This window comes from Micromys minutus, assembly GCF_963924665.1.
Source record: "Micromys minutus genome assembly, chromosome: 14".
NCBI classification, from domain to species: Eukaryota; Metazoa; Chordata; class Mammalia; order Rodentia; family Muridae; genus Micromys; species Micromys minutus.
The window spans coordinates 29,200,879-29,221,624 of record NC_137983.1 but is presented as its reverse complement, the minus strand read 5'-3'; the positions used below and the strand labels follow the sequence as shown (position 1 = coordinate 29,221,624).

The 20,746-nt window shown below is 43.3% G+C and overlaps 1 protein-coding gene across 2 annotated transcripts in view; it reads right to left on the bottom strand.

Annotated features, from left to right (window-relative positions):
- MTUS1 (microtubule associated scaffold protein 1) overlaps positions 1-20,746 on the bottom strand; it is a gene marked incomplete at both ends in the record, with an annotated part of 130,581 nt that overhangs the window by 53,453 nt on the left and 56,382 nt on the right. Inside the window, 2 exons of one of the 2 annotated variants that reach the window (XM_080928696.1) lie at positions 1,169-1,297; positions 5,370-5,559. In XM_080928696.1, the coding sequence (XP_080784822.1) occupies positions 1,169-1,297; positions 5,370-5,559 (319 nt within the window). Of the gene's footprint in view, positions 1-1,168; positions 1,298-5,369; positions 5,560-20,746 lie in introns of those variants that run through there. The other variant, XM_080928694.1, reaches the window with a different exon arrangement.

Genomic DNA, 20,746 nt, shown 5'->3' with positions numbered 1-20,746 from the left:
CTGAATGTAGACTAGGTCTGTATGAGTGTGTGCATGTGTGTCTGTATGCATGTGTGCATGTGTGTCTGTATGCATGTGTGCATGTGTGTTGTGTCTGTATGTATGTGTGCATTGTGTCGCATTGTGTCTGTATGCGTGTGTGCATGTGTGTCTGTACTCGTGTGTGCATGTGTCTGTATGCATGTGTGCATGTGTGTTTGTATGCATGTGTGCATGTGTGTTGTGTCTGTATGCGTGTGTGCATGTGTGTTGTGTCTGTATGCGTGTGTGCATTGTGTCTGTATGCATGTGTGCATGTGTGTCTGTATGCATGTGTGCATGTGTGTCTGTATGCGTGTGTGCATGTGTGTCTGTATACGTGTGTGCATGTGTGTCTGTATGCGTGTGTGCATGTGTGTCTGTATACGTGTGTGCATGTGTGTCTGTATGCATGTGTGCATGTGTGCATGTGTGTCTGTACTCGTGTGTGCATGTGTGTCTGTATGCATGTGTGCATGTATGTCTGTACTCATGTGTGCATGTGTGTCTGTATGCATGTGTGCATGTATGTCTGTACTCATGTGTGCATGTGTGTCTGTATACATGTGTGCATGTGTGTCTGTATACATGTGTGCATGTGTGTTGTGTCTGTATGCGTGTGTGCATGTGTGTCTGTATGCGTGTGTGCATGTGTGTTGTGTCTGTATGCGTGTGTGCATTGTGTCTGTATGCATGTGTGCATGTGTGTCTGTATGCATGTGTGCATTGTGTCTGTATGCATGTGTGCATGTTTGTCTGTATGCATGTGTGTCTGTATGCGTGTGTGCATGTGTGTTGTGTCTGTATGCATGTGTGCATGTGTGTCTGTATGAACTTGTGCAGCCTAGCAGAAAGAGCATCAAATCCCCTGGATGAAGAATTACAGATGGTTGTTAACTACTATATGGGTGCTGGGAATTGAACTTGAGTCCTTAGTAAGACCCGTCGGTGTTCTTAACCACTGAGTCACCTCTCTAGTCTCTACCTGCTGATATGTACTATTGGGCTTTGTCTGTCTATAGAATTTGGAGACTCTTGGGGAACAAGAACATGATTGTTAAATGTACCATGAACCTAAATGTCAAAACTTAACCTCCTAAAAGCCAAGGAGTTTAAAATGATTCCCTTCTAGTCATAATGAGGACAATACCTTTTGGAGAAGTTTTGAGCAAGTGTACGTGAGCTCTGGGTACCAAGGGCTTCAGATAGGGTCCTGACCCATTCTGAAATGCTTGTTTGGGAGGTTTCTCTTCGTATTTGTGGATGGCAGCATTACCACCTATAACAAAACAGAAAAGGATATCCTATTCAGCACATAGACATAATAGTAGTTCCCAATATTTGTTCCAAAGAGACTACAGTTTGGTAACAGTTACAGTGTCTAGACAACATGCAAGTGTCACGGAGGCAGTCTCTGGACTAAGTATGAAAAATAAGTGTTTCCAGGATGCAAAAGCCTACATTTTGTTCCCAGGCACAGCCCAAACTTAGTACATTTCCATCTTGGCTTTTATCCCAGTGAGGTGGGAGAGAAATGACCACCCATGCTGCTGCGTAACAAGCATTCCCAACGCATACGCAGGCAAGCTTTCCTCTCAGGGAAGACAATGCAGATTGTAAGCAGCTGATGGTAATGGAGTAAAACAATGAAAAACAACCAGACAGAATCCTCGGTGGCTTCAAGAATAAGATCTGGTCTCCAGAGTAGCTAGACTGCATTCATTATCCACTCTGTTAAAAAGGTACTCAACCTCAAACTAAAAAAATAATAAAACCTTACTCTCACGTAAGTAATGGAAACCGCCCATAAGAAAACGCAGAATTTCCTAAAGCCACTGAAGAACCTGGACTATTTTCTCTGTTTTTGTGTCAACACAAAATTCTAGGCACCCTCCTTCATTCTACCACATTATAAACAAGTCATCACTTCTTTCTGGCATAGAATGCTCCGCATGGATTTTGTGTCACCCCGGTTCAGAAGCTGTGTTAGCATCCCTGTCTCACTTTGGTCTTGGTACATGCACAGTGAAGCAAGACCGTAAATCACCAACTTCACACTTGTCTCTTGCTCACAAATTATCAGTGTGAACACAAGATGAACTCAACCCCCACCACCAATGCCCCCACACATACACATGCTCTCCTGGTCTTCACCCAGTGCCTATGCGCTGAGCCATCTGTTAACTCCCCTGATACCGGGGCGACACTCCTAATATTAGATCGGCACAAATCCACCCTCCTGCCGGCAAGCTTCTGCCTACTTCCTGTCCCAATTTCCAATTCTCGCCTTGCTTAGGGCTTGGGGAGCAGAGCTCTCCAAACATGGCGGGATGGTGACATGGTGTTCTAACCCTCCACATCACATTCTAAAGGACACATGGGAGACAAAGGCAGCAACGGTTCAAAGCACGTGCTTTAAGACCCCCGTGAGACGTGGGCCCCGGGTTTCAGAGGGTGTTTAGCTGACGTCCTTGTTCGAACAGTCGAATTTCAGACTCGCTTTTCTTAACACTTGTTCTAAGTTTGAAAAATTAAATGCGGTTCAGCGTATGGGCAGAGTATGAGGCTGCCCTAAGTCTGGGTGCACGCCTCCTTTCTCTGAGCCTTAGTCACAAAGGACTCTCACAAACAACTCAGTAGGAGAACCCCAGCTCCTGGCCTCAGACTTCGGTAGGCACTGGCCCAGAAATAATCTATCTGTGTGGTTCCCTCATCAAGGCAGCAGATCTAGCACCAGATTCCATCAAATCAATATCTATATCTCAAGGATAAAAAATAAAAGACTGTTTCTCTCTCTCTCTCTCTCTTTCTCACACACACACACACACACACACATTTAAATTCTTAAACATAATTACATATTTATATGAAGTGTGTGTGTAAATATTCATACTCGGTGATTACCCACTGTACGAGCACCTAACTTTACCAGCTGTAGTAAGCCGAACGCACTTTTATGACCTAACACTTAAGACTTCTCTCCAATCTCTAAGTACATTCCTCACAGATGGCACATTGCTTTCCAACAAGTTCCAATAGTTGGACACTACTATGTGGCGGGGAGCCTTGCATGTTTCTCCTTCCTTCTACGCAGCTCCTGGCATGGGGACTGGCCCAGGATCCTGTTGATTTGTTTCCTAACCCAGATCTGTCCCATTACAGTGTCAGCTTGAGTCGTAGCTGGCTCTGCTACAGCAGACTTCTTCTAAAACCCGTCCGTATCTTTTTATCCCCAGCCCAGGGAATGTTGCAAGTGGAATAAGGAACAGAGAAGACAGGCATGGAGAGAGAGAACTTATTGACCCTTTCAGGAAAAATCTAAGCGGCAGCAGAAATTTCCCTGCTCCAAAGAGCTTCTTTTCGGTCTCGATGCTGTCTTGCGAACTAGCAAGTATTACTACATTCTGGCATCTGGTTGAAATGAGTTTTTGTTTTATTAAACTCTGTATCTGCACAGAAATAAAACCCTACTCGTTTCTGGAATTCTTTGTAAATCAGCTTAATGCTCTCTGTACCGCACCTGGTCATCTGCCCACCTGGCTTAAAATCAAGTCACTGAAGTGTAAAGTTCAAAAGCAAAAATCACTCAACTTTGTAATCACAAGAATGTCTCACATACCCCGAATAGAGAAACTAAAAGAACACGCAGACTCAAGACTCGCAGTTATCTGAATATTTCCTCATGAAGTAATCCATTCAGAAGGGTGTGCACTCTAACATGCCTTATAACATGGAGATGTCACTATACACCGCACAACTCTCTCAAATTCTTTGCCTGTGTCAGACATCACTAGTCAAAAAAAAAAAAAAAAAAGCCCTTTTCCTGTGAACCTGGAGGAAGCCTGAGAGAAAGAATCAATTGGTCCTTATCGACTGCCTAGTGTTGATAAGACCAGAGTCACTAACCATTTTTGCCACAAGAGAAACAAAACTGAGGATCAGGAAGATCCATCCTTCTACCCACTTAGTTGGGCAAACTGAAGTGCTTTCCTTCCAAATGACGCGGCATCACGGTACTGCGGTGGAGGAAAGGAGTCGGAGGCATACAGCTGGGAAGGTCTCTCTTCCCATTTACCAGATTTAAAGACTGATGCTAAGAGGTGACTCGCCAGCTCGCCGTGAGTTAACAGAAATCAGGTGAGTCCTTTCCTGTAGTTTTCTTCCTGTCAGCCAGGCAGCCGTCAAAGGGAAAGAGAGGATGGCCCGTTTTCTTATTCAGTCCTTCGGACCTCCTATTGCTGATAAAGCGCATCTCTGCCATTGCCCCCACACCATCTGTCTCTCAAAAATAAACATGCTTTTGTGGCCAAAGGGAAAGAGGAAGGAAATCTCTAGTCTTTGTAGTCCTGCTAATGTGGCAAAACTACTTTCTCAAGACCTGCTTCCAAATTGCACAATGATCATTTGGTATAGAAAGAACCATTGCACAATCTTTACACTAATATCCAAAAAAAGTTATTTTAACTTTACTTTTTCCTATGCACTTATTTTAAAAAAAACACAACCTGCTAAACCCTCAAATACAAAATAATAATAATAATAATAATAATCGCCTTATAAATCTTTGTTCAACCAACCCATAACTCAGTAACATTGTTTCTAAGGATCCCCAAGTACCAAGGTTCAGAGAGATGGCAATTTCCCAACAGCACTATGCTGTAAATTTCTTTATCGACACCAATAACAATACCACAAAGCAAAAGGAGGCAAAGGAAGCAAGTGTCGCCCCTCAGAGGCGCCAGCGTTGAAGCTGGTCAGAGTCACGATTTACCAGCTAAAGTCCCCGGTATTTCCTAACATGATCCCTCTATACCAGCAGCAGCATGATTTTGGCTCAAAATGATTTTTTCATATTTTAAGGTAGTTAAAAATAAACACATACACATTTAATACTGTTATGTGCATCACATATCAATTATAACTAAAGACAACAAAAAAAAAATCTGGTGCTTTCACTTAAATCCTAAGGAAATATGTTTCTACATTTGCACAACTGCCAGTCACACACTCAAAACATAGTATTTAGTCAGAAATTAAATCATCAAAGAGTCTTTTAATCAAAAATTAAATCAGAGTTTTTGATAACAGGATAACATTATACAAAGAACACTGATAAGCTGAAATATAATTTTTAAAGCCCCCAAACACAGAAAACACACAATAAAATTTGTTCCCAAAAGACCCACTCACATCAATCATATATATAAATACAACCACGAAACACCACAGGCAACACAAATTACAAGCAAACAACAAATCTAATAAACCAAGAGGTCCTAAAATCAATTTATTTCATGAAAAATTAAGCATGCTTACAAAGCAAAGAATTAAATGAGAAACTGTCGACCTACTTCTTTTCCTAGTAAGCGTGGCTAACAAAGGAATTATACAAAGGCTGTAAGATCCCACGACCAGCAGTGCCAATAAGGTAGCATCATAGTGCCTTTCGGAGCCAGCCGGGGGTGTGAGTGTAGAGTTGATAAAGACCTTTGAAGAAATATCAGTTTCTGTACAACTGCGAAATCCTCCTGGTATAGTCATTTAAAAAGGAACAAAGCGAGCTCAGGCAGGAAGCACTGCAGCCATGTTCACACTCAGCCCTCTTGCTCGCTCTCAGACGATTAGAATGGGGAGGGGGAGAACTGTACTACACAGAGCAGCTTAAACCAGCTGCAAATCAGACTAAGAAAGACACTCACCGGTGAGCACGCTTAGTCTGTAAGAGGGACACAGGGCCACCAGACAGGCTCGGTGGGCACACGTTGAGCCCTTTTGTTAACAGACAAAAAGCAAGGACAAAAGCGTTTGGAAGCCTCCTTGGCAGGGTCAGACAGGCAGTGGCCGGATCAACATGGCTGTTCATTAGAAAACCTGGGGTGTGGTATTATGGAATGTGTCTGCTCCGAGTGTCTCGAACTCCATCATTATGGCTTTCAGGGTTTGCTGGTGACTCTCTCTGGGTGGGGTTTTTTTGTTTGTTTGTTTTGTTTTGTTTTTAATTTACACAGTAGGACAAAGAAGTCTAGACGGGAAGACGACAACAGAATAAAAAAATTCGTGTCACATTTTCTGGTTCACGGAGAATTGCCCTCTGGGGGTTTCCCCACCACCTTAGATTTTCAAACAGTGAATACACACAAAAACAACAACCCTCTTTAAGTAACATAGTCTAGTCTTTGGCAAGGGCCACTATGTAGCTACTTATGTGCCTGAGACCAGGCCCTGTATTCGGTGACCTCTTGTCTATAACCCATTCTGCCACATACTTGCTGTGTGACCGAGTTGGTAAAGTCTCTGAGCCTCAGTTATGTCTCCTAAAAGCCCAAGGTAATAGCCAAGGTACTGGGGTGGAGGCACTGAAGTAGCAATGTATGTGCACAGTAAGCCCGTTGTTGTTCTGCACCCAAAGAGTTTGACAAGTAGGGCCCCCATCAGCTCCCCCAACCCCCCAAAAAAAAGATGTGGATTTGCTGTTAAAGTGAAGAGCTCACGTCTCCAACTCTTGCTCACAACTGTACAATCTGTATCTTTTTCCTCACCTGCTCTTTGTTAATATTTCAGTATCCTATATCCCTCCCTGTACCTGTCACAATCCTGGGCACAGCGGGGCCTCCAAAGTTATTTGTTTTAACTAATTCATGGATTATTTGGGAGAAAAGGAAAAACTAAACAGCACTTTTCTGAATACATCTTTTGAATAAAAGGGAGAAGTCTTTTGGGGGGGGGGAAAGAACTTTAGCTTCTTTGTCAGCTCGACATGCAGAAAACGGAATTCACAAAAAAAAAAAAAAAAAAAAAGCACGTTCAGAGTATTCCCCTGGGTTTAAATTATCCATGATTAAGCTTAAAGCCCTATAATTTGCACCATGCTGCCTCTGGCATCTAAAGTAAAAGGTTACAAAGCACTTCTACAAGACACTCTTCCGGAAGCCAAACCAAACCGCAGTGATGGTGTTCCTGACCTCTGGCAGGATTATAAGAGCCCCAGCTACAGCCCCACAAACATGTCAGCTCTTAAGTCCTTCATACAGCAGGTACCATTAATACATTAATCATTTCAAGGTCTCCTGGACTTTCATCCAAAGGATTCTAGTCCTAAAAACTTGTTCCCCTATCAGACTTTGAGCAATTACAAAGAAGCAATGTGTGAAATTCCCACTAAGATAGAGAGACAAAATTAATTACTTTGTGGACCACTGGGTTTGCCTATGATTACTGTGTCAACAACCCACAAACTGTGGCTTTAGTCTGACTTACAATCACTGCTGCAGGCGCTCAGATTGCTGTGGGTGCTGACCGGGGTACTTCCTGCCCTGCATATCAAAGATGCTTCAGATATAGGAAGTGGTCTAGGCAAATTCACCCAAGAAGGCTGTGCAGCTTTCCTTGGGATTAAAAAAAAAAAAAAGTTTGTACTTTAAGCTGGTACACTCAAAACTTCTTTGCTGACTACTGAGTTAGAAAGCAAAATTAATGCTCAACACCACAGTGCTTCAGATGAGAGACAAAAGATGCGCATATACTTACTTGTTTTGAATAATTTAGAAGCAGAAGAGCAATTAGGCTACAAGAAGTGTGGCATAAATCCTTGAGCCTAAAGTCATTAGCTCACACATGTGCAAGAAGGTCAGGTAAAAAAAAAAAAACAAAATCACTTAAGAAGCTTTTGGGAAAATCGTGATCAAAGCAGAAACAACCTGATGTGACGCCTTTCCTCTTAACATTAAAATAAGCAGATTCTGCCATGCACACTCGAGGTGGACATATTTAAAAAGAAATAAATGAGAATTTAAAAGCTCTCAAAGCAAAAAACGTGGTTGGGAGCAAGCTTTCATTAAGTAGAAATGCTTGAAGCTGAACAGCAGGTGGCGCTGCACTTCCTCTTTTCCGATTCCTCTTCCATCTTTACAGTTTATTTGCCAAGCTGAATGTGGGGAATGCTTTTCACTCACATTTCTAACACGGTGTTGCTGAAAAAAAGGCTTCCGCTGTGTATGTTTCTTAACTTCTGATGCCTTAGAAACACAACTGGATGCTCACATTTAGTGCCTAAATGTGCAGTTTTTTGGTCAGAACTCTTCAAACTCTCCTCTTGAGAAACATGTTTGGTGTGCTTTATGCTCTATTCAAGGACTTTCTTGAACTTCAAATTCTCAGCCCCATCCTCCTTCTGAATACCAGATCCACTCACGCTGAATTCTTACTGTGTTTCAACTTGGACACCCTTCTGGCTTATTCACTGCTAATTCTATCTCTGTGTCCCTTTCATTAGACAATCTTCAAACCGCTGGGGTCCTGCTTTCTCCATATATCCTGGCACCAAGTGTCCCGTGTGATCTATGCTGGCAGCATCACAGCCCTAAAGTACATCAGGGTTGGACAGACCTTTGACAAAAGTGATGGTGTCACATTTTACCAATGGAGTATAAATAAGGTGATGGTGCCAAAATGTTATTTTCATTGGTTTATCCCAGCAAACGACAAAAGACTCGCCTACATGTATAAGCCCCTGGTTCAATGCCAGGTACCTTTAAAAAAAATCCATTAAATCTAAGCTGAGCTGTTAAGAATTAAGGTTCTCCACTAGCCGCTCCTGCCCAGGTCAGTCATGTCCCCCATGCCCACCCCACCTCCCAACCCCCACCCCCACCATCCCCCACCATTCTGGCATGTCCACGCCTCGTGCTTGCTTCACGAGCACGTTCTGCGTGAAGTCTCCCAGGTCTCTGAGAGCACAAGCGTTCCTAATTCAGCTCTGCCCCTTGGACTTTACAAAGCCAGTCTAGAGTGAGCTGCAGCAGGTGTCTGCTGAAATCAGTTCTCTCCACGCTGGGAGTAAATGGCTTAAGTTTGTTAATACACTCTCTCACCATCTACACGGAGACATTCAGCCACCCGTTCTACAAGGCAATTTGACTCTTTAGTCTATTAATTAAATAAAATTCCTTACGAACAGTTACAGCAAAGGTAACACATCCAAACACCCACCCCCCCTTTCTTTCTTCTCTTCTGCCAAACGTTTTTCACTTGCTTTAAGAGGAACAACGAAAGAAACAGGTCTTTAGAATGCACATTTATCAAACAGCTACCCTGTCGGCAAACACACCAGGATGGGGTCATCTCCAGGGTTGGGTAAACAGATCAAACTTTCTGGGCCACATCTACAATGTAGTCCAAACCCAGCAAGCTCGGAAGATGTGAGGAGAGGTGTGCTTCCCAGTACTGCACCCCGGAAGCACTGTAGACTTATAGGTCTTTCCTAGTGTGCCTCAAGGCACCTACACCATGCTCAGCCTGCCCAGAAACACACCAGCCCAAGCTCAGACCATCCCTTACCTACCCTAGCCTGTGTTCCTTCGGAAGGTACCAAGGGATCTCTTAATTGGTGCCTCCTACCCTGCCCTCCCCCTTCCACCTACCTCACCAGAAGCCTGACTTTGAAAAGCAGAGTCTTGCTCTATTGTCCTGCTTCCAGAACTCAAGTAGTTCTCCTGCCTCAGCCTCCAGGGCACTAGGACAAGACACTTGCCTCTACACCCGGTTTTCAGGTATGTGTGTGTGCATGATATGCGTGTGAGCAGGCGGTGCCTGGACACAGCTATGTGTGCACATGATGCATGCACACGGAGGCCGGAGGTTAACAGTGACGTCATTCCTTAGGACTACTTGCCTTGGTTCTTTTGAAGCCAACAGAGATCAGCCGGGAGCTTGTCCATTAGGCTTTTTCACGAAGGTCCTCATGTTTGCGTTGCAGATACTTTACCAACTGATTTATCTCTCGCTCCCTCCTTATCCCATCAGATCAGCAGCACTGGTTCCTCAGTGTCTCATTTCTGGCGTTCTTCAGAGAGAAGCCTCCTGTCTGAAGTGTGGGTGGCCAAGACATTCTCCTATGTCCTGTTTGGCCCCCAGCTGATGGCTTCACTGGCTGTGCATAAGTCTTTTTAGCTCCAAATCCCACATGTTGATGCTTGGACCTAGTTCCTGTGTCGCTGAGCTCTGTTCAGAAGTGTGTTGTTCACCCCTACGTCTTCAGGAATATTTGCTGCTATTCTCATACAGCTTTCCTTCATGAATTAAGATCTTTTGATTTGGGCTGGAGCGATGGCTCAGTGGTTAAGAGCACTGACTGCTCTTCCACAGGTCCTGAGTTCAATTCCCAGCAACCACATGGTGGCTCACAACCATCTGTAATGGGATCTGATGCCCTCTTCTGGTGTGTCTGAGGACAGCTATAGTGTACTCATATAAACAAAACAAATAAATAAATCTTCTTTAAAAAAGATCTTCTGATCTACTTTGAGTTGACTTGCGCACAGGCTGAGTGATTTAGATCTAACTTCACTCTTCTGCAGGTGGGTATCCAAGATGTGTCAGCACCTTTTGTTGAAAAGGCTTTTTTCCACCACATAGGGTTTTACTCCTTTGCCAAGGCTCCACCCTCCTTATTTACAGATCCTGTTCTACTCCACTGTGTGAGGGCTGTCTTCGTCCTCCTTCCTCTGCTTTATAATTTGTGGTAAGTGTCGTGACACCTCCAGCCATGTGCCTCACTTCTTTGGATTGCTTTTGTTCATGCCTTTTTTAAAAACTTCCATGTGAATTAGGACTCTTTAATTCTTAGTCTGTGAAATACGACGCTGGAATTTTGATGGATATTATGATTCATATTTTCAGTTATAACCATTTTCACAATATTGATTCAAGTCCAAGAGCACGAAAGAGAAAAAATAATCACACGCAAAGTTTAAATCTATAGTGAAACAGTTGCCAGAAAACATGCTGCAGTTTAACGGGACTATCGTGGGGAATGACAGGTGGGGTGTGCTGGAAAAGAGAAAGACAGGGGTGAGAGCTCCTGCTCTTGATTCATTCACCATTAGTGTTTAAACAGTTACTGGTTTGAGTTTTCTCTGGGCAGTGAGCACAGTTAACAATGAAAAGTCATGAATGCTGAAGTCAGTGGGGCCACATTCAAACACACCCAGTACAACGTGGATCCAGAAACCAAGAAAGAATAAACTGGACTGACAAGGTAGATTCTAGTAACTGTTCTAAGTCCATTTGCAAGCAGTTGCTGGTCATCCACCCTTATTTCCCTAAAGGACGCTAAGTCAATGCCTTCATTCATAGCTTGTATATGGTCATTATCAAGACAACTGGAAATTCACCATTTCCTATACGTGTGTTTCCAAGGGCTTGAAATGAAAGCCAAAGAAGGAGCTCCTAAATGGTTCTCCTTTGTCCTCCACATCTATTAAACACTTCATTCTCCAAAAGAAAGCTCCAGGGCCTTCAGGGAGCATTGCTCTCCCAGTGATGACCCAGACTACTCTAAGGAAAGGTAGGTGAGTCCACATTGCAAGAGAAACACCTTCAAAGGAATGACAGCAATTTCCAGAGTCACAAAACATCTACCAGCCAAAGTGATTTCCCATCTCTGAACTATCAACCAGACACGGAGACTTAACACAGCTGTGAGAGACTGTTCAGCATCAAAAAGAATGCCACAGTTCATATTTAATAAAATGTATGTTTTGGTAGATGAGATTCAGTTATTTGAACACACACACACACACACACACACACACACACAGAGAGAGAGAGAGAGAGAGAGAGAGAGAGAGAAAGGGAATCTACTACAGTGTTATCTATAGTAGGCAACACAGACCACTTTTAAAAAGATTGGGCAATGGAATCACATGGCAGTGAGTGTGTATTACACAAGTGTTTACTTGCTTAGCCAGAAAGGTAACTAACTGCATTCAATCACAAAACAGAGGTGTGTGTACCAGAAACATTTGACACCTTACTATGGAATTCAAAAGTTTGCAAAGGAAAGTGTAAACTAGGAAAGTCTCTGTGGCCTATGACACAGCACCTGGGGCTCTGGAATGCCCATGCTTAGTGGGAACACAGATGACAGGGTTAAAAAAAAAAAAAAGAGCAATAGTGTTAGAGATGTGGGTGTTCCACAACTGGGAGAGAGAGAGAGCACTGAACACCAGACAGGAACTTTAGACCTGAACTTTGATAATGAATATAGTGGAGATGGGGAAAGAAGCAGGGAAGGCTCTCAGAATTTGAATCAGAATTTGATCAATGGTGGAAGGCAGGCCTGTCCAAGGGGCAGGGTAGAAATATGGAGTACAGGTTAGGCTGGCATACTTGCCTGAACAGAGGGTATGGGAATTTTCTCTAGGCCATGAAGAGGTGACTGAGGTCACTTGGTAACATCTAAACATTAATAAGGCAGGAAATCAGGAGGGACTCTCAGGAAGATAAAGTGCTAAATGAATGTAGTTTCAAACATACAAGATCACCTTTATGTGTTTATGGCTACGGTTCTAACTTCAGCTCTTTACAGGCAACTACATAAAAAGACCTTTGTAGTAATTATCTATAGTAACTAGGAATTAGAAAATTAAAGTAAAACCCAAAGCAATAACAAATAACAAGTTATAATAGACATAAATTAATTACATAGTCTCAGAAACGACGGCCATATATTCAACCTCAATTAGCTCTAACGGGTCAAATGATTTCATTATCAATGTACATCTAATAAATTAGTTTCACCGGAGAGTGCTGTAATATTAAATGTTCTTCAGACAAACCCAATAGGCTGCTTATAAATATAAACTAAACAACAGCTTTTATGCATGCTGGGAATTTTTTAAAAAAGGTCTTTTAGCAACTAAAGTTATACACATGGACAAATGTATACATATACCAGGTCCCTCCCAAATTCACGCAAAGATAGATGTGAATGTGAATCCATGCTAACTTCCCCCAAATTAACATCATCATCAAATGCTATTTTAAAGTGATCCGTTTTCAAAATGGTGTTGAGGATTTTTTTTTTTTATTTTAATAATTAAGATCCAAATAGCTTTAAAACTCTGGAAGAAAAAAATGAAAAGACCATGCATGACCCAACTCCAAAACACCCAAACAGTTAAATCTGAAAGTAGACAGAGCACTTAGAGACGTGTCCAAAGAAGATACACGAATGGTCAATGCGCATGTGCCAAGACGAAAGGCGCTCAGCAACCCTGTCCATTGGGGAAATGCAAATCCAAACAATGAGAAACCGCCTCACACCTACTAGGATGACCAGGGTAAAACATCAAACACGGTGAGCATGTAGTGCTATTGCCTTTGTGAATACAGACTAGGGAGTGGCCACTGTGCACAACAGCAGGAACGCTCCTCAGAAAGTTAAGTCTATGTATCACGTCATTCTGCAACCCCATGTCTCGATGTCTACCCAGTAGAGGTGAAATCGGGTGATTTGACAGATGTAAGCACCATGTTGATGGCAGTCAAAGTCAGCCAAATGTGGAAGCCACCAAAGTATTCATTGGCAGATAAAGAAAGCACAGTGTAGACAGATGTGAGCAATCATTAGTCAGCCTCAGAAAGGAAGGAAGGAAATGTCGACTCGACCGCAGCGTGAATTAGGTCGAGGACATGATGCTAAGTCACATTAAGTCAATCACAAAGGAAAATTATTGCATGATCTGTCTGTCTTCTGTGAGCTTCACGGAACTTGTGAATTCATAGGGACAGAAAGAATCGGGACAATTGCCAAAGGGCGGGAGAAAGGGAGACTTAGGGATTAAGCTTTAAATTTTTAATGGACTAATTAGAGCAGGCAAATGTCTGACAAATGGGATGATGGCCGCACAGCGGTGCAGACTCAGTGCAGATTCTATGCAGAGCATCTTCCTGATGCTCAAAGGTTAAAACCAAAGCTTTCTGTGGTAATTGACACCCAGCTGTAACTAGCAAATTCTAGATGAATAAATTTGTATACAAACATCAGAAAGAAAACAGGATAAGGGAGGGAATTTGAATCCAAAAAAATACCCAGTGGTATTGAGATTTAGTATACAAATTAAAACAGTACCATGGTGTGTGGCCAAAAGGCAAGATCTAGAATCCGACAGCTCAGTTTAAGTCCATCTCTACCACACGCAGCTGCGGGCAGGTTGCTTAACCTCTCTGAGCTTCTGTTACTTCCTCTGTTCTGAGGATGATCACTGCTGCACCATTTCATGGGCCCCCTTGCCAGACAAATGTCTCAGAAATGTCTCTGGCAGAGAGAGGCATGCAAGTCCTAGCTCCTTGTTCTGACTGGTCACCAGCATTTGTTGTATAAAAAAAAAAGCAAAGTATTTTAGGTGACACTGTAAAAATAATAACTGAGTATATGTCGCTTTCCTGTGAAAGGTGGGCTCGTTTTATGTATAGAAATAGAAAAAGGAAACTTTTCACAGTGTAAAATAAAATTAACAATCACTAGCTACAAGATTAGTGGTCGTGTAGTAGAAATGGGACAAACAGTGGTGCCAAGTCATATCTTTTTGTTCCAAAACACATCTCAACAAAAGCCCTCATGAGTAAGCAAAGTCAGTACATTTTAAGGTTGTGCTCCTGTCTCTAAAACCTTTTTTGGCTACCCAGATGTCATTTTTATGCTCTATCCCCAGTTCTCCCGAAGAGATGAAAATTAAGACAAGAGTACTTGCATCCTAACCTCTTCTGATGTAAGGACTGAACATCATCTCTGGTTGGGGCCAAGAAGAGCTGAGAAGAAGAATGCTGTGGAGAACGTTTCCTCCTCGAGAACCGCAGACAGGCATGTGAAGACAAAGCCACTACCTTAGGACACTGCCCTTGGCTTCCAGCCTTTGACAACAGCAGCAAGAGTTTGTGGCGTGTGGAACTTTTGGCGACCATGTTTTAACTGATTTTTGTTATTAAGTCAATGTGCTAAGCAGGAAAGGTGGACAGAAATAAAGCAGGAGATGACACTACTTAGTCACCAAACATGGAGTGGCCTTCCTCCAGGCTGCCTTTAAACTAGACATACAGCCTTGTGTTTTAAGACAACTGCTACCTGCTTCAGACTGCTCTTGCTGGCCCTATAACTTGTCTATAGTGTTAGATGTGGGTAACTGATTCTTCTGATGTCTCTCCTGACTGCTTTCTGCCTCTCTCTCTAGCTGTCCCTCCTTGACCCTCTTTAGGATTTCTCCTCATCTTCTACTTCTATCAGCTTGGAAGTTCCAGACGGGTGCCCTTGGTACCTACAGGCTGCTGACTCGGAACTCCTCTAGATTACACATTTACAGGTACTACTTCCATCCAATCTCTAGGCCACTTAGTGTCTCTCTAACAGTTCCTGACTCCATTCTTCATCCTTTCTTCCTCAGTTAAAAGGCCCCACCCTCCTGCTCCTCACACCTCATTCAACCCCATCGGCCTTATCAGCACATAGCCAGAACCTGCCACAGTCCTGGTGCTAGAAGAGCGCCCTCTGCTGCCATCCCAGGATGTCTGCCTCCTCTCCAGCTCCCAGCCTCACTTGCACTCAGTCTCTTCAACACAGTGATCCTGTAAATGTGTAAGCCACACAGGCTCAAAGACAACGTCCTTATGAACCCTGAGACTACACATAACCCAGCTCTGCATTCCTCAGCCACTTGTACCCTCTATTCCTAGAGCACAGTTCCCAAGTGCCTCCTGCTGTTCAGTTTATCTGCTATTCAGAGGGCTAGCTCTTTATATGCACTTTATCTCTTCCTCCCTCTCTCCCCCTCCCATTTAACCCCCCCCCCACACAACCTCTCATATCTCCACTTCTCTCTTTTAGCCGTTTTTCTATCTTCTTAGATTATCAATACCAAACATACTTTACACTTTATTCATATACAGCTCATTTTTACACAGCATGACAGAATATTCAAGGCGTGTTTGGATCTTGTATTCGCTCTAGCGCAGAAGTGAATCTACATGTACTCAGTAAATATTTAAGTACCACGTTATAGGCCAATTAAAAGAGCATTGTACACCCTTCCTCAAGGTGGATCTCTGGAAAGGACTTCAGAAACAACAAAATACTGGCCAGCGCTTTGGAAGAAATTCTTCTGTCACCGGGAGTGCTGCACAGACTTGCATGCTTCATCTGAATGGCAACTCAATAAAGTCTACCTAAAGCATTAACAAGTTCCACGCCCTTTGAGTCCACCCCAAGGAATGCACCCAGAATGTCTGGCCAGAGTGTGTATGGCTGTACGAAGTTCTTCTGTGTAGGGATCTTTAATGGAGTGGAGTTGGGGAGATCTGGAAGCCTCCCCAAACACTCAAGAACGGCCTCAAGACATAGAACACAGCTGCTACGGATAATTTTATTTATCTGTAATTTTGCTACTGAGATGAATGGTAATGCAAATATCTGGCAGGAATTGTAATGCAGGATATCTGATATGCAACCGCAAAGGGGTCAGGCCCCACAGGTTGAAATTTGCCTCCGAAAGAGTAATGCTGTTCTGCTACTGCGTAGTGAGAGGAACAGCATCTTCTTTCTGCAGGCGAGTTCAAGCCCCTCTTGCATGTTTATTCTCTCGCACCCCCTGCTTTTGTCTTTTGCTAGTTTATCTTTTTTTCTGTTAGAAGGACAGATGAAGTGAGAAAACCCCTTGCCGTCCCCACTCTGCTGTTAAGGACCATGATGCCCACCCTACCATTCTCCAGGTTTGGATTATGACGAATGACCAGTTACTCTCCCAGCAGACGTTACCTACCTACCTACCAGAACACGGGGGTTTCCCCTCTACTCTCAGCTCACATACTGTGAAATGTGACTTTAGGATTTAGCCACAATAATGTTCTCCTAGTAGGCAGGGTGTAAGAAACTACCCTTGGTGTAACCACCACCGCTTGCTTAGATTTGAGGATAGGCTGACATCATGAAGCACCGGTGAGTCACAACACAAGAGGGGTAATTTGACAGAGAAACAAGAACATCCACAAAGAAACTTTCTCACGATGACTTGGATCCCACAGAAGCGTGGTGCTGATGGAGGTGTTGTTGGTACCTGTCTCTACAACGAGACCTTCACAAGGATCGGCTGTTTTACAGTGGGGATTAAGCAAAAATAACTTCCTTAGTCATGGGCCTGGGAACCTGAGAATTACAAAATTCAGAGTATAACTTTAAAAAAGACGGGGGAGGGGCGTGCACGTGAGTGCATTCTTCCCCAGCTTCCCAAAACAAGATGGGTGGGGTCTTTATATGTTCACCAGGGAATTTATCATCCAGCACTAACACTGAGGGTCCAGAAAGGAATGTGGGAAGAGACTGGGGTGTGGGGCAGTAGAAGAACCATTCAATTAGCACACAGATTAGCACACACAAGATCTCGGGGACAACCCCAGCACCAAAACCACAATCACTGACCACAGCTTCCAGACTCATTAGAAGCCAAGTTCACAACAGAGCTCCTTTGAACAGGCAGGTTAGTAAGACTTCGACATTGGTCACCATCCTGAGTTTATTCCCTTTCCTAGGGTTACAAAAAAACCAAAAACCAAATGAGTCAATTAAATAAGATCTCTGGAAACTCTTGGGGTGAATCGTCTCTGCCCATCAAGGTGAGCTGGAAAATGGTCCAATGCTATCCTGTCACTTGCACTTTTCTAACCTCTGTTTATTCTCACTAATCTAAGATCCACACACTTCCGTTCTGTTGTCTGACCACTGCTCTTAGCCTCGTTGGCTCTTTTTGCTTAACTTCTGTTCGTTTGCATCATCTTAAGTCAGAAACATGCGTCTACCTTTGGAAGTAGGCATGTCTTCTGAAAAACTTGCTCTCTTTTCCCAATTTTGACTTATGACCTCTCCCTAAATACATCCAATCATCTTAAAAAGCAAATCTGCGACCCTTGCAACCATTCTCTACCAAGCAAGCACATCAGGACAGCCGAGATATCCAAACACATGTCCTATCTCCTGAACCTTGGAAGGGTCTCAGGATAGTTCTAGACAACCAGAACTCATCTGACTCCAGGTCCCTTGAAATAGACGCTCAACTCTCACTGATCAACACTCAGTCTTGTCAAGAAACTGCCAGACACACCTCTCAGAAGTCCTGCTGACGCTAGCAGCCTGGACTACTGACACACTCCCATGGACATGCCGGAAGATTAGCTGAAAATGCCCCCATTCTTCTCCAGCCTCCCTTAGGCTGAGCTGGTTTCCTCTCTGTACTATAAGTTTCAGTGCTTTGCCTAAATCCCCGATCAAAGCAAGCAAAGGACACTTTAAATGCCCGTTACATAACAGGTACATTGTGCTGAGTACTGGGAAATGTAAAAATAACTCATCCCTAGACTCTGTCCTATGGATGAGAGTTTGGCAGGAGACAGGCATGTAAGAAAATCACCACACAGCAGAGGACGCAGTCTAGCTGGCCAGGACATTAGCTGAGAATGCTCTGCGTAGACACTCCTCTTTCCGGTCCCCACCCCAAATTCTTAAAGGATGATGACTTAATCACATTTGTAGTCTCAGAATTTAGTGGCCTTCCATACACACAGCAGGAACTCTTAGTGGCTAATGCATTGCACAGTGACAATCTTCTGCGAATTACTACTGAGAATTGTGGGACATGTCGAGAAAGTCTAAATTCACAGTGACAATGTTAGGAGGAAGACACATGCTTTCCATGTGCCTACAAGTCCTACTTGCACCAGCTTCAGCTTCTCCCTCCATTCTCCAGCCTCCTCTATCAGTGGTTGTTAGCGCACGGTTCCCTGGGACCCATGTTGAGCTTTGCTGACCTGCCTGATCACCCTGCTTAGGGAGTGCTTTCTGCTTCCTCCTTCGATCAGTTCTCCCAGGGAGGTCTTTCTTGACATCAGTGTATAATTATAATCTAGCTCTGCACTGCTCTCTCTCTCTCTCTCTTTCTCTCTCTCTCTCCTAAGCACTTATCACTCACTAGTTTGTGTACTAAACATCTTCCTCACTTGCTTCCTAGTTTTCCTCATTCGAGTGTAAGTATCAATGGGGCAGACACTTCCTGTGTCTTTCCTGTATCTATGTGTATACATGGATCTCACATGATAGCTCAGGCTGGTCTAGAGCTAATAATTCTTCTGCTACTAGCTTCTGAGCTCTGGGATTAAGAGGTGTGTTTGACCCCACCTGGCTGTGGGGATTTTGTTTTCCTTTGGAGTTCATCTCTCATCCCAAGCACAGATGCCAACACTCACTAGGCTGTTGTCATATCTACAGGCCCTTTAATGCAGTCATGTCTGTGACAAGCATGTAAACGAACAAGGCCTAGCAATGAAATTTAGGTGATCGGTGTAACCCTATTCCCAGACTCCATTTATAATTAGCTGTGTAATTTTGGTAGTTACTTGAGCTTGCAAATCTCCAGATGCCGCATGTGAAGACTGGGGATAGCCATTGCTCTTACCCCTCAGCAGCTGTGAGTACACACAAGAAAGCTTGGGATAGTGTCTGCCACACTATGACCCCTCCCCCCTCAAGCCCATCAGTTACTATTAATATTGCAGTAGAAGTCCTCAGATGCACACTAACGTGTGTTGTGAGTAGTTACAAATCCAGGAATATCTGTTACTAACTCTGAAAGACTTAATACCATACTGTAATTTCTAGTTTTTAATAGCTCACAGACACAAATGAGGAAAAGTATACTTTTACTACATCCCCCAAATGTAGAAAACACTAATATGAGTTTTAAAGATTTTAAATTATTTCAAATGCCGAATAAATAAAAGAGTAGGTTCATACACACCAAGAAGCTATATAACTGAATGAGAAAACCCACAACAATAGGCAAGTCATTAAAAGCTCTGGATGTACTAGGAAGGGATTTATCAACCCACAACAAGCCAAATAAAGACGATGGTTTACTCACCCTCAAATGTGCTTTCTCAAGAGTAAAACCATGGTTGGAGAGATGGCTCAGTGGTTAAGAGCACTGACTGCTCATCTAGAGGACCTTGAGTTCAATTCCCAGCAACCACATGGTGGCCCACAACCATCTATAATGGAATCAGATGCCTTCTTCTGGTGTGTCTAAAGGCAGCTACAGTGTACTTATTTATATATACAAAATAAATAAATCTTTAAAAAAATAAAAAAACAAAAGCAATGCCAACAAACAAAAAGAGTAAAACCATAAACCATCTCCTACAAGCAGCCCTTACTCACCCCTCCACAGCAAGGTTGTGGGGGCAAGAGGGTGGATCAGTCTTTCTAGCACAGATAAATGTGTCAGGGAGGAGAAGATGTCCTATCCTGCCTCAGTCACCCTGTGCTTCACACTAGTCTTGGAGGGGACAGTTTACGCTGCCTATAGAAGCAGTCATAGTGGCCTCGAACAGTCCAGACAGAGAAACTGGCTCGTGAATCTCTGTAGACACTAGGACCGAGCAGAGCACAACGGGCCTCCCGGCTGAGCCCTTACTCTGTACTGCTGGTTTTTAATAATCCTACAAAAGCATTTACGGAGAAAACCAAGAAGACAACTGTCCAGGACATTTTAGCTGGGAGCAAAACAATTTTCTGTATGTTCAGATCTGATGCTCCAGCGGCGCTTCTTCTGAGCGATAGCATCTGGAAATGTTTAGACGTGAAGCTTCACATCCCACCGCTGCCCTTCCCGGCAGCAAAGCCTCGGCACGCCATCAAACTTAACCATGTTGGTTTCCTCTTTCATACGTTGGAAATAAGCCTCAGAAAGCCTTGGTGAGGGTTACATAAACTCAGGTCAGAAGATTGAGTTAGAGCCTAGAAACTGGATAACATACATTTAATTGAGTGAGCTGATATCATCATCGTTGTGATAATTGTTAGGAAAATTCCCATCATTATCTAATCATTTTTAATTGAGGTAATTAACAA